General features: G+C 47.9%; 1 protein-coding gene across 1 annotated transcript in view; it reads right to left on the reverse strand.

The window, feature by feature from the left end:
• Window positions 1–8267: 8267 nt before the first annotated feature.
• Window positions 8268–14061, reverse strand: part of cplane1 (ciliogenesis and planar polarity effector 1) — a 178882-nt gene continuing 173088 nt past the window's right edge. Inside the window, exons 51-52 of the mRNA XM_078535739.1 lie at window positions 9688–9845; window positions 8268–9496 (exon numbers count right to left, since the gene is read on the reverse strand). Of these exons, the coding sequence (XP_078391865.1) occupies window positions 9338–9496; window positions 9688–9845 (317 nt within the window). The 3' untranslated portion in view covers window positions 8268–9337. The remainder of the gene's footprint in view (window positions 9497–9687; window positions 9846–14061) is intronic.

A 14061-nucleotide genomic window follows, 5' to 3' on the forward strand; every position in this document is an offset into this window, starting at 1 on the left:
TGTGCCTCAGTGTCATTTTTTTCTATTTTAATGATGCTCCTGTAAAGCACTTTGGGACGTTTCATTACGTTAAAGATGTTATGTAAATATAGTTGTTGTTAATACATTGTCCAGCATTACAGCCACTGTGAAGAATATCCCAAAGCTCTACTTCAGACTGTTCCATGACAAGATTCTTTCTCTATACTATCCTCATCCTTTATTATCAGGGTTATTGTTTGGTGACACTAGAGTGAAGTGTTTTGGAATGGCTTGACAATATTAAAGGTGCTATATAAATGCAAGTTGTTGTTGTAATCTAGGGTCCTGGTGCAGTGTGACACGTTCCCAGGAGAGAGCGAGTCTGTGGGGTAGGATATGAATGGGAGCTGCTTGTGCACTGACCCGGAGGTGTGGGTATTTATCATGCAGAAATCCCTCCTCACTCTCTGATGTGCTCATAAATAACAACGTTCACTCTCAACAGCTCAAGTGTTTGTGGCTCTTGCCCCTTATCCACCTCAGTGGGCCTGGATTTTCCAGAAATCCTGACATTTTTTGGTGTCTCCTTCCCAATGTGGGGCATGAGGCTGGAGCAGGGGGTCCCTGCCACACACACACACACTGCCCCGAACACTGTGGGGGCTGAAACTCTGAAATAAAAACCAAACCTGTTAGAAATATTCAGCACAGGCCTGTGGAGAGAGGGAGACAGGGTTAACATTTCATATCTGTGATCTCTTGTCGGAACTGGAAAGAGTTTGAGATTAACAAATTGAAGGAAGTACAGAGGCAGGGACATGGTGAGGCGTTGGGAAGTATAGACGGGAGGGCCTGTGATGAGGTGGAAGGCAGGGGATTAAATGGTAAAAGTGATGATGATGCAAGTCAAACACAGATGGCATTGGGACAAATCAGAAAACACAGGATGATGTAAAAAGATGTACATGGCAGCTACAGGATCTTTACCAGCACCTGTGAGATGAACACTGAGTGCCTGCTGCTCCCATCAGTGTCTCCTCTTGTCTTGCACCATCACCACTTTTGTCATTTAACCTCTCTTGCCTTCCACCCAATCACAGACTATCACTTTTGTTTCCTCCACTTCTGCACTTGCATAAACCCTGTTACATCCCTAACTCTCTCCGAGTGTGATGGAAGGCCTTAACTGGAACTGGTGACCCGGTTTCTCTCTCCACATATCCTCCCTAACTTGCTGAGTATTTCCAGATTCTCCATTTGCCCCTGTACTGGTAGCTGTAGCTCAGATTGTTAAATTCAAATCGCTCTCTATCACAGAAAAACCTATTGATATACGCTCTCTATCACAGAAAAACCTATTGATATACGCTCTCTATCACAGAAAAACCTATTGATATACGCTCTCTATCACAGCACCAAACTGCCTAAGGTACAGAGAAACAGCCAGGTTGTCAGATATCCTGGTTAATGTTTCATTTGATGTCAGGATGAATCGGGTATGTTTTACACTGGCTGCTGTGGCTCACTTTACCAGCACCTATTTCACAGGTAGCAACACTACAGCTAGGCTAACCCAGGACTAACTGGATCATTCGACATGTGTCGCAGACTCAGCCACAACAGGTATTCAGAATTGGAGCCATCATTTGTATTGTGCAAACCCTCACTTCCCTCATTTGTAATTGTCTTTCTTTTGGATGTTAATATGTTGTTTGGTAAAAAAATTAACATTAAAGTGCCTTTTAATCACATGCTATGCAGCTGTGTCCTGTCACTGTAACATTTTGCTTAAAAAAACTGTGTGGGGAGATAATGAGATTTGGGTGTTAATGCGAGTGGGAAATCATAAAACGATACAGCATAGGAGGTCATTCAGCCCATTGTGTGTATGCTGGCTCTTTGCAGGAACTAGCTAATTAATCCCACTCCCAGGCTCTTTCTCCATAGCCCTGCAGAAATGTTCCACTTCGAGGAATTCAGGTGCCAGAAAGGTTAGAAGTGGTAGGAGATGAATTGCTCCTTCAGAGGCCTCCTTATATTGACAAGCGTCTTTTAATCTAATACCATCCTTAACCCCCTCAGTAAGCCATGGATGGACCTGTCTTGCAGAGTTTTTATTTAATGGAATGTATTTTTGTTGAACATTTTGAAAGGTTTTGTTAAATATTTCCCACTGTTTATTTCCATCCGTACTTTTTAGTCCATTTACCCAATCAACCATAGCCAGTTCCTCAATCTAAATAAAACGGAGTCTCTTGCTGAGCAAAGATCATTCAGCACCAGAGAGGGTATAGAGAATATGTGGCAAGAGCTGGAATTAGAAGACGCAATGGGGTCAGAGGGACAGGCAAGGGAGGAAGGATCCGGAGGGGCGTCAGTATCAATAGATCATTGGAGCTTGCATTCCTTAAGGGAAGAGAAAGATTTCTTGTTTGGGCGTGGGATGGGATGAAGAATTGGGGAACTGGGGATAAGGATAGCTTTTCTTCATTCATTCAAGGGATGTAGGCATCGCTGGCGAGACAGCATTTATTGTCCATCCCTAATTGCCCTTGTTCAGAGGGCATTTAAGAGTCATCCACATTGCTGTGGGTTTGGAGTCACATGTAGGCCAGGCCAGGTAAGGACGGCAGATTTCCTTCCTTAAAGGACATTAGTGAACCAGATGGGTTTTTAACAACAATCAGCAATGGTTTCATGGTCATCATCAGACTTGTAATTCCAGATTGTTATTGAATTCCACTTTCACCATGCTCTGGTGGGATTAGAACCCGGGTCCCCAATGCATTACGCTAGATCTCTGGAATATCAGCCTAATGAATATACCCCGACTGCACCACCGCCTTCCTCATAGGGTGAGTCGATGCTGCTGGAGAGAGAGAGAGGTCAAGTGTGTTCATGTGGCAGCTCATGGCACTGAATGTGGATCTCAGGAAGGGGTGAGAACAGCAGTCCGAGGACCACAGTATGTCTCCCTTTTCCAGATTGAATTCCATTACCACTTCTCTGCCCACTCACCCAAACCATTGATATCATTCTGGAGTCGACAGCTATCCTCTTCACTATCCTCTTCACTATCCAACTACACGGCCAATTTTTGTGTCATCTGCAAATTTCCCAATCATGCCTCTTACATTGAAGTCTAAATCATTAATATACACAACAAACAGCAAGAGACTCAACACTGAGCCCTGTGGAACACCACTGGAAACCTTCTTCCATTCGCAAAAACATCCATTGACCATTACCCTTTGTTTCCTGTCACTGAGCCAATTTTGGATCCAACCTGTCACCTTCCCCTGTATCCCATGAGACCTCACTTTCCTGACCAGTCTGCCATGTGGGACCTTGTCAAATGCTTTACTGAAATCCATGGAGACAACATCTACTACACTACCCTCGTCAATTCTCCTTGTTACTCCCTCAAAAAATTCTATTAAGTTAGTAAGACACGATCTTCCCCTAACAAAACCAAGCTGACTGTCCCTGATCAATCTGTACCTTTCTAAGTGACAGTTTATTCTGTCTCTCAGAATTGTTTCCAATAATTTGCCCAGTGCTGAGGTCAGACTGACCGGCCTATAATTTTCTGGCCTGTCCCTCGCACCCTTTTTAAATAATAGGACAACATTCACAGGCTCCAATCCTCTGGGACCTCACCTGTATCTAGTGAGGATTGGAAAATGATCCTCAGAGCATCTGCTATTTCCTCCCTGTCTTCCTTTAACAGCCTGGGATGCAATCCATCCGGCCCTGGTGATTTATCCACCTTCAAGGATGTCAGTCCCTCCAGTACTTCCTCTCTCATTATGCTTATTGTATCTATTTCACACTCCTCTTTAACTAGAATGTCTACATCATCCCTTTCCTTAGTGAAGACAGAGACAAAGTGCTCAGTGAGAACCCTCCCTACACCTTCAACATCAACTCACAAGTTACCATGTACATCCCTGATAGGCCCCAACCTTTCCTTAGTTATTCTCTTGCTCTTAATGTACTGGTAAAACATCTTAGGATTTTCTTTGATTTTACCTGCCAATATTTTTAACATCCTCTCTTTGCTTTCCTAATTTCCAGTTTTACTTCACCCCTGTACTTTCCACACTCATCTAGGCTTTCTACAGTATTAAGTCTTTTGTGACTGTCATAAGCTTTCTTTTTCTGCTTTATCTTGTCCTGAATGCTTCTAGATAACCAGGGGGTTCTAGACTTGGCAGTACCACCCGTTTTGCTTGTGGGAACGTATCTACACTGTGCCCCATAGAATCTCGCCTTTGAATACCTCCCACTGATTTGACACAGCCAATCGCTGTATCCAGTCCACTCTCACCTGTTCACCTGTCAGCTTTGTAAAATTTGTCTTCCCCCCAATTTAGAACTTTTACTCCTGTTCAATCTTTGCCCTTTTTTATAATGATGCTAAATCTAACTCTATTATGGTCACTATCTTCAAAATGGTTCCCATTCCTGCTTCATTCACTTGCTGAGCATCATTTCCTAAAACTAAATCTAGAATTGTGCCCACTCTCATTGGGCTTGTTATGTGCTGGCTAAAAAAGATCTCTAGAATGCAGTACAAGAATTTTATGCCCTCTGTGCCTTTCACACTGTTTCTATGGAGTGAATCGAATTGACTGAAAACTGGCATCTGTGATGCTGAGGATCTCGAGATGGATCATCCACTCGGCACTTCTGGCTGAAGATTGTAGCAAATGCTTTAGCCTTATCTTTTTCACCGATGTAATGGGCTCCCCCATCATCGAGGATGGGGATATTTGTGGAGCCTCCCCATCCAATGAGTTGTTTAATTGTCCAACACTATTCACAGCTGGATGTGGCAGGACTGCAGAGCTTAGATCTGATCTGTTGGCTGTGGGATCGCTTAGCTCTGTCTATCACTTGCGGTTTGGCAAGCAAGTAGTCCTGTGTTATTGCTTCACCAGCTTGACACCTCATTTTTAGGTATGCCTGGTGCTGCTCCTGCACTCTTCATGGAACCAGGGTTGATTCCCTGGCTTGATGGTAATGGCAAAGTGGGGGATATGCTGGGCCATGAGGTTACAGATTGTGTTCGAGTACAATTCTGCTGCTGATGATGCCCAGTCTGGAGTTGCTAGATCTGTTTGAAATCTATTGCATTTAGTGCCATAAAACACAATGGAGGTGTCCACAGTGTGAAGGCAGGACTTCATCTCCACAATGACTGTGCGGTGGTCACTCCTGCCAATACTGTCATGGACAGATACATCCTGCAGCAGGCAGGGTGGTCAAATATGTTTTCCCTCACCACCTGCCACAGACCCAGTCTAGCAGCTATGTCCTATAGGACTCGGCCAGCTCAGTCTGTGGTGGTGCTACTGAGCCACTCTTGGTGATGGACATTGAATTCCCTCACCCAGAGTACATTCTGTACCCTCGCCACCCTCAGTGCTTCCTCCAAGTGATGTTCAACATGGAGGAAGCACTGATTCATCAGCTGAGGGAGGGCGGTACGGGGTAATCTGCAGGAGGTTTCCGTGCCCATGTTTGACCTGATGCCATGAGACTTCATGGGGTCCAGAGTTGAGAACTCCCAGGGCAACTCCCTCCCGACTGTATACCACTGTGCTGCCACCTCTGCTGGGTCTGTCCCACCAGTGGGACAGGACATACCCAGGGATGGTGATGGTGGTGTCTGGGACACTATCTGTAAGGTATGATTCTGTGAGTATGACTGTCAGGCTGTTGCTTGACTAGTCTGTGAGACAGCTCTCCCAATGTTGGCACCAGCCCTCAAGGAGCATTTTGCAGGACAACAGGGCTGAGTTTGCAGTTTGCTGGGTGGCATGGTGCAGTTTGATACAACTGAGTATCTCAGGCAACCTGTCTGGAGTCACATGTGGCCAGACCAGGTAAGGACGGCAGATTTCCTTCCCTAATGGGCATTAGTGAACCAGATGGGTTTTTACAACAATCAATGATAGTTTCATGGTCACCATTATTTTTAATACCACAGATTTTTATTGAATTCAAATTCCACTATCTGCCGTGGTGGGATTCAAACCCGGGTCCCCAGAGAATTACCCTGAGTCTCTGGATCATTAGTCCAGCGACAATACCACTACGCCATCGCCTCCCCCACAGAGGCAATAGTCTTATTTGATGCTTCATTTAGTATATCATCCCTCCTCATAGCTGTAAATGATTCGTTAACCAATAATGTTACACCCCCATCTTTTTTACCCCCTCCGTACTCTGCCTGAAAACTCTACCTCCAGGGATGTTGAGCTGCTATTTTTGCCCCTCCTTAAGCTACGTTTCCAGTAAAGCGATGATATTATACTACCATGTGTCTCTCTGTGCCCTCAGCTATTCGGCTTTGTTTACTGTGCTTCATGTATTTACATATACACATTTTAACACTCCTAATTCCTGTGCTGTATTCACCCAGTCCTGATCAGGTGTTAAGACCGTTCAGTTTGTACAGATCCCACATTCCACAGATTTGGTCCCAATGCTTCAGAAATCTGATGCCCTCCCCCCAACACCAGCTTTCCAGCCATGTGTTTATTCGATCAATTCTCCTATTCCTATGCTCACTCACATGTGGAACTGGGAGTAATCCTGACATTACTGATCTTGAGGTCCTGCTTTTTAATTCCCTTCCTAATTCTGTAAAATCTGCTTTCAGGACCTCATCCTTTTTCCTACCTAAGTCATTGGTACCAACGTGGACAATGACCTCCGGCTGTTCACCCTGCCCCAGTGGGATGGTAAATAGTGAGGAGGATAACCTTAGATTACAGGAGGATATAGATGGGCTGGTGAGATGGGTTGATCAGTGGAAAATGGAATTTAATCCGGATAAGTGTGAGGTGATGCACTTGGGCAGGACAAACAAGGCACGGGAATATACGATGAATGGTAGGACCCTGGGAAGCACTGAGGATCAGAGGGACCTTGGTGTGCATGTCCACCGGTCCCTTAAGATAGCGGGACAGGCAGATAAGATGGTTAAGAAGGCATATGGGATACTTGCCTTTATTAGCCGAGGCATAGAATATAAGAGCAGGGAGGTTAAGCTGGAACTGTATAAAACGCTGGTTAGGCCACAGCTAGAGTATTGCGTACAGTTCTGGAATCCGCATTATAGGAAGGATGTGATTGCGCTAGAGAGAGCGCAGAGGAGATTTACCAGGATGTTGCCTGGGCTGGAGAGTTTTAGTTATGAGAAGAGATTGGATAGACTGGGGTTATTTTCCCTGGAGCAGAGGAGATTGAGGGGAGACATGATTGAGTTGTATAAAATTTTGAGGGGCATAGATAGAGTAGACAGGAAGGGATTTTTCCCCTGGTGGAGGGATCAATAACCAGGGGGCATAGATTTAAGGTAAGGGGCAGGAGGTTTAGAGGGGCTGTGAGGAAGAATTTTTTCACCCAGAGGCCGGTGGGAATCTGGAACTCACTGCCTGAAAGGGTGGTAGAGGCAGAAACCCTCATAACATTTAAGAAGTATTTGGATGTGCACTTGCGATGCCATGGTATACAAGGCTATGGGCCTAGTGCTGGAAAATGGGATTAGAATAGTTAGGTATTTGTTTGACTGGCGCAGACTTGATGGGCCGAATGACTATGACTGAGAATAATGTCACCTGTTGTCCTATCTCTTTATGTGGCTCTGTGTCTGGTGTTTAATTAGTCTCCTGTGAAGTTAAAGTGCTATATGAATACAGTGCTTGTTGCTAAGAGACTATCTACTTATGTTTATATCGGTCTATAATGTTTTATTTGTATGATTTTAGTTTAGAATCCTATTATTTCATCATTAGTATCTGTGCACCAGTGTATCTTAAAATGTAATTCAGATGCTTTTAATGTTGACATCCTCTGAGATTCAATTATCCTTTGTTTAATGTTTACCTATGTGGTCCTCGCCCTCACCAAATTCCCACTGTGACTGGTGCCAATGTTTAGCAGATTCACCCACCTCCCACTGAGCATTTACAGGTATCCCTCTAACATTCAGGAGCAAATTAGTCAGCTTCCATCCACAAGAATTAATGCCGAGTCAAAGATAATGAGATTGGGGAGATACTGATTCTCAGTGACAGAGAATCGTATGAGACAGAACCAGCCTTGAAGGCTGCAATTACCTCTACTCATGCTCTGTATCCAGGAGACAGGCCAGTTCAATGGATAAATCCGTCACTGGGTGAGATCTCCATGTCCATGTATCCTCTCTGCTCCCCTCATTCAGTGTCTGGGGCTAAGAGGCCCCACTGAGGTTGATGGTAACAACTTGCAGTCACAACCTGTATTAAATGTGATTTCCACTCGAGTGTAAAACTTTATTTAAAAATGGAACAGAGTCGGTGTTTATTCAGAGCAAGGTTCAGTGTCACAGTCTCCCACAGAACACAGTAAAAACTGTATAAATAAATATTTCTCAGTCGGCAATCAGAGACAGAGATTAATAATGTCCAAGATAGTAATAATATCAAAATAAGGGATTCTAGTGATTGAAATTCCATCCATTTCAATGTAGCCTCTGGAGATATATTCACCTCCCTGAGGAATCAACAAACAGAGCAAAACACCCAGCCTAAGTGAGAAGTTCCCCAGGATAAGGGTCACTCACTGTGTAACTGTACAGAGTCACTGTTAATTCAGGGTAAGGGTCACTCACTGTGTAATTGTACAGAGTCACTGTTTATTCAGGGTAACGGTCACTCACTGTGTAACTGTACAGAGTCACTGTTTATTCAGGGTAAGGGTCATTCACTGTGTAACTGTAGAGAGTCACTGTTTATTCAGGATAAAGGTCACTTACTGTGTAACTGTACAGAGTCACTGTTTATTCAGGGTAAGTGTCACTCACTGTGTAACTGTACAGAGTCACTGTCTATTCAGGGTAAGGATCACTCACTGTGTAACTGTACAGAGTCACTGTTTATTCAGGGTAAGGATCACTCACTGTGTAACTGTACAGAGTCACTGTTTATTCAGGATAAGGATCACTCACTGTGTAACTGTACAGAGTCACTGTTTATTCAGGGTAAGGGTCACTCACTGTGTAACTGTACAGAGTCACTGTTTATTCAGGGTAAGGGTCACTCACTGTGTAACTGTACAGAGTCACTGTTTATTCAGGGTAAGGGTCACTCACTGTGTAACTGTGCAGACTCACTGTTTATTCAGGGTAAGGGTCACTCACTGTGTAACTGTACAGAGTCACTGTTTATTCAGGGTAAGGATCACTCACTGTGTAACTGTACAGAGTCACTGTTTATTTAGGGGAAGGATCATCACTGTATGTGTGGCCTGTTACTCTGTCTGGAGATGGCCTGTACACAATTGCACGAATAACCAGGATGGGGTCTGGACGGTAGTGATGACTTTAAGGCTTTGTGATCCCCTGTTCAGGCTGCTTCAGAGTGGCGACCATCTTGTTGACTGCATTCCAGTCCAGATTACTGAGGATGCTGCTGGTGCTGTCAGACTCAATGTCAGATAGCTCGCAATCTGCCCCTCCATCTGCCTTGGTCAAATCATCACCCTGGGTAAAGAAATCATCAGAGGAATGAGTGAGTACAAGCCACTGTCTCAGTCTCCCAGCCCCAACAGCTCAGTTCCCTCCCACCCCTCACCCACCTCACAGCCCCCACTTCCTGAGTGGACCCACATGGCCCAGCCTTGCTCCTCCCTCAGAGGATGACCGTCCCCACCCCCGGCCAGGCCTTGATTCACCTGCAAGAAGGGGTCATCCTCACGGTCCAGAATCTGACGGATCTCCTCCGGTGGACTCCACAGGGTCAGGGAGCTGCATTCCCAGTCAGACTCATCTGCTGCTGGATGCTGAGTTCGGAGTCGGAAGGAAGGCTTGAGTGAGGCCTGATGACAGGAGGCTGGAGGAGAGGACAGACAGCCAATCAGCACGTGACAGGAAACACTGCAATAGCACCCATCTCCCACTGGGCATTCCCACACCCCCTCTGGCCCAGGGCAGGACCTCTGGCCCAGGGCAGGACCTCTGGCCCAGGGCAGGACCTCTGGCCCAGGGCAGGACCTCTGGCCCAGGGCAGGACCTCTGGCCCAGGGCAGGACCTCTGGCCCAGGGCAGGACCTCTGGCCCAGGGCAGGACCTCTGGCCCAGGGCAGGACCTCTGGCCCAGGGCAGGACCTCTGGCCCAGGGCAGGACCTCTGGCCCAGGGCAGGACCTCTGGCCCAGGGCAGGACCTCTGGCCCAGGGCAGGACCTCTGGCCCAGGGCAGGACCTCTGGCCCAGGGCAGGACCTCTGGCCCAGGGCAGGACCTCTGGCCCAGGGCAGGACCTCTGGCCCAGGGCAGGACCTCTGGCCCAGGGCAGGACCTCTGGCCCAGGGCAGGACCTCTGGCCCAGGGCAGGACCTCTGGCCCAGGGCAGGACCTCTGGCCCAGGGCAGGACCTCTGGCCCAGGGCAGGACCTCTGGCCCAGGGCAGGACCTCTGGCCCAGGGCAGGACCTCTGGCCCAGGGCAGGACCTCTGGCCCAGGGCAGGACCTCTGGCCCAGGGCAGGACCTCTGGCCCAGGGCAGGACCTCTGGCCCAGGGCAGGACCTCTGGCCCAGGGCAGGACCTCTGGCCCAGGGCAGGACCTCTGGCCCAGGGCAGGACCTCTGGCCCAGGGCAGGACCTCTGGCCCAGGGCAGGACCTCTGGCCCAGGGCAGGACCTCTGGCCCAGGGCAGGACCTCTGGCCCAGGGCAGGACCTCTGGCCCAGGGCAGGACCTCTGGCCCAGGGCAGGACCTCTGGCCCAGGGCAGGACCTCTGGCCCAGGGCAGGACCTCTGGCCCAGGGCAGGACCTCTGGCCCAGGGCAGGACCTCTGGCCCAGGGCAGGACCTCTGGCCCAGGGCAGGACCTCTGGCCCAGGGCAGGACCTCTGGCCCAGGGCAGGACCTCTGGCCCAGGGCAGGACCTCTGGCCCAGGGCAGGACCTCTGGCCCAGGGCAGGACCTCTGGCCCAGGGCAGGACCTCTGGCCCAGGGCAGGACCTCTGGCCCAGGGCAGGACCTCTGGCCCAGGGCAGGACCTCTGGCCCAGGGCAGGACCTCTGGCCCAGGGCAGGACCTCTGGCCCAGGGCAGGACCTCTGGCCCAGGGCAGGACCTCTGGCCCAGGGCAGGACCTCTGGCCCAGGGCAGGACCTCTGGCCCAGGGCAGGACCTCTGGCCCAGGGCAGGACCTCTGGCCCAGGGCAGGACCTCTGGCCCAGGGCAGGACCTCTGGCCCAGGGCAGGACCTCTGGCCCAGGGCAGGACCTCTGGCCCAGGGCAGGACCTCTGGCCCAGGGCAGGACCTCTGGCCCAGGGCAGGACCTCTGGCCCAGGGCAGGACCTCTGGCCCAGGGCAGGACCTCTGGCCCAGGGCAGGACCTCTGGCCCAGGGCAGGACCTCTGGCCCAGGGCAGGACCTCTGGCCCAGGGCAGGACCTCTGGCCCGTCCAAACCCATGAAGAGGCCACACAAAAGGGATGTGGGGTTGGGGAGTTAGAGAAAAATTGTTTTTCCAGCAAATAAAAAGGGAGGCAGTAACATAGTGGTATTGTCACTGGGCTAGTGCAGAGGCCCAGGATAATGCTCTGGAGACACGGATTCAAATCCCATCACAGCAGCCGGTGGAGTTTAAATTCTATTCGGAATCACACCTTAAAGATAATGTCCCAGACACCAGCATCACCATCCCTGGGTATGTCCTGTACTCTTGTACTCTATGCCCCTATTAATAAAGCCCAGGATACTATATGTGTTATTAACTCCTCTCTCAACCTGTCCTGCCACTTTCAATGGTTTATGCACATATACATCCAGGTCCCTCTGCTCCTGCACCCCCTTTCGAATTGTACCCTTTATTATATATTGTCTCTCCATGTTCTTCCTACCAAAATGTATCACTTCGTACTCCTCCACATGGAACTTCATCTACACCTCTCCGACCATTCTGTCAACTTGTCTACGTCCTTTTGAAGTTTTACACTGTGCTCCTCACAGTTCACAATGCTTCCAAGTTTTGTACCATCCGCAAATTTTGAAATTGTGTCCTGTACACCAAGGTCTAGATCATTAATATATATCAGGAAAAGCAAGGGTCCCAACACTGACCCTTGGAACTCCATTACAAACCTTCCTTGAATCTAAAAAACATCCATTAACCACTACTCTCTGTTTCCTGTCACTCAGTTTCTTATCCAAGTGCCTACTTTCCCTTTTATTCCAAGAGCTAGACTTTTACTCATAAGTCTGTTGTGTGGCACTATATCAAATGTCTTTTGAAAATCCATATACACATCAACAGCGTATCCCTTATCGACCTTCTCTGTTACCTCCTCAAAATACTCTAACAAGTTAGTTGAAAATGATCTTCCCTTAATGAATCCATGCTGGCTTTCCTTAATTATCCTGCTCTTGTCAAAGCGACTCTTGATTTTGTTCTGAACTGTAGTTTCCAGAAGTTTCTCTACCACTGAGGTCAAACTGACTGGTCTGTAGTTGTCGGCTTTATCCTTGCACCCCTTTTTGAACAAGGGTGTAACATTCACAATTCTCCAGGTCCATGGCACCTCCCCTGTGTCCAAGGAAGACTGGAAGGTTATCACTAGTGCCTCTGCAACTTCCACTCTCACCTCCCTCAGTGTCCTCGGATGCATCTCATCCAGTCCTGGTACCTTAACTATTTTATGTAAGATTAGCCTTTCTAATACTCCCTCCTTCTCAATTGTAAAATCCTCGAGTGTACCAGTTACCTCCTCTCTCACCTCAGTCTGGGGAGCATCCAGAAGGCTTTTGACAAAGTCCCACATAAGAGATTAGCGTGTAAATTAAAGTGCATGGGATTGGGGGTAGTGTACTGAGATGGATAGAAAACTGGTTGGCAGACAGGAAACAAAGGGTAGGAATAAACGGGTCTTTTTCCGAATGGCAGGCAGTGACTAGTGGGGTACCGCAGGGATCGGTACTGGGACCCCAGTTATTCACAATATATATTAATGATTTAGATGAGGGAACTAAATGTAATATCTCCAAATTTGCAGATGATACAAAGCTGGGTGAGAGGGTGAGCTGTGAGGAGGATGCAGAGATGCTTCAGTGTGATTTGGACAAGCTGAATGAGTGGGCAAATGCATGGCAGATGCAGTATAATGTGGATAAATGTGATGTTATCCACTTTGGTAGCAAAAACAGGAAGGCAGATTATTATCTGAATGGCCTTAAACTGAGAGAGGGGAATGTACAACGATCCTGGGTGTCCTTGTACACCAGTTGCTGAAGGTAAGCATGCAGGTGCAGCAGGCGGTAAAGAAGGCAAATGGTATGTTGGCCTTCATAGCCAGAGGATTCGAGTACAGGAACAAGGATGTCTTGCTGCAATTGTACAGGGCCTTGGTGAGACCACACCTGGAACATTGTGTGCAGTTTTGGTCTCCTTATCTGAGGAAGGATGTACTTGCTATAGAGAGAGTGCAGCGAAGGTTTTCCAGACTGATTCCTGGGATGGCTGGACTGACATATGAGGAAAGATTGAGTCGGTTAGGATTATATTCGCTGGGGTTCAGAAGAATGAGGGGGGATCTCATAGAAACCTATAAAATTCTAACAGGACTAGACAGGGTAGATGCAGGAAGGATGTTTCCGATGGTGGGGGAGTCCCGAACCAGGGATCACAGTCTGAGGATACGGGGTAGACCATTTAGGACTGAGATGAGGAGAAATTTCTTCACCCAGAGAGTGGTGAGCCTGTGGAATTCGTTACCACAGAAAGTAGTTGAGGCGAAAACTTTGTATGTTTTCAAGAAGGAGTTAGATATAGCTCTTGGGGCGAAAGGGATCAAAGGATATGGGGAGAAAGTGGGAACAGGATATTGACTTGGATGATCTGCCATGATCATGATGAATGGTGGAGCAGGCCCAAAGGGCCGAATGGCCTACTCCTGCTCCTAGTTTCTATGTTTCTATTATTTACATGCTTATAGAAGACCTTGAGATTTCCTTTTATGTTCACTGCCAGTCTCTTTTAATGCCCCATCCTTGCTTTTCTGATTAGTTTTTCACTTCCCCTCTGGTCCTTCTATATTCAGTCTGATT

The sequence above is a fragment of the Cetorhinus maximus genome, unplaced genomic scaffold, assembly GCF_964194155.1.
Source record: "Cetorhinus maximus unplaced genomic scaffold, sCetMax3.hap1.1 HAP1_SCAFFOLD_633, whole genome shotgun sequence".
NCBI lineage: Eukaryota > Metazoa > Chordata > Chondrichthyes > Lamniformes > Cetorhinidae > Cetorhinus > Cetorhinus maximus.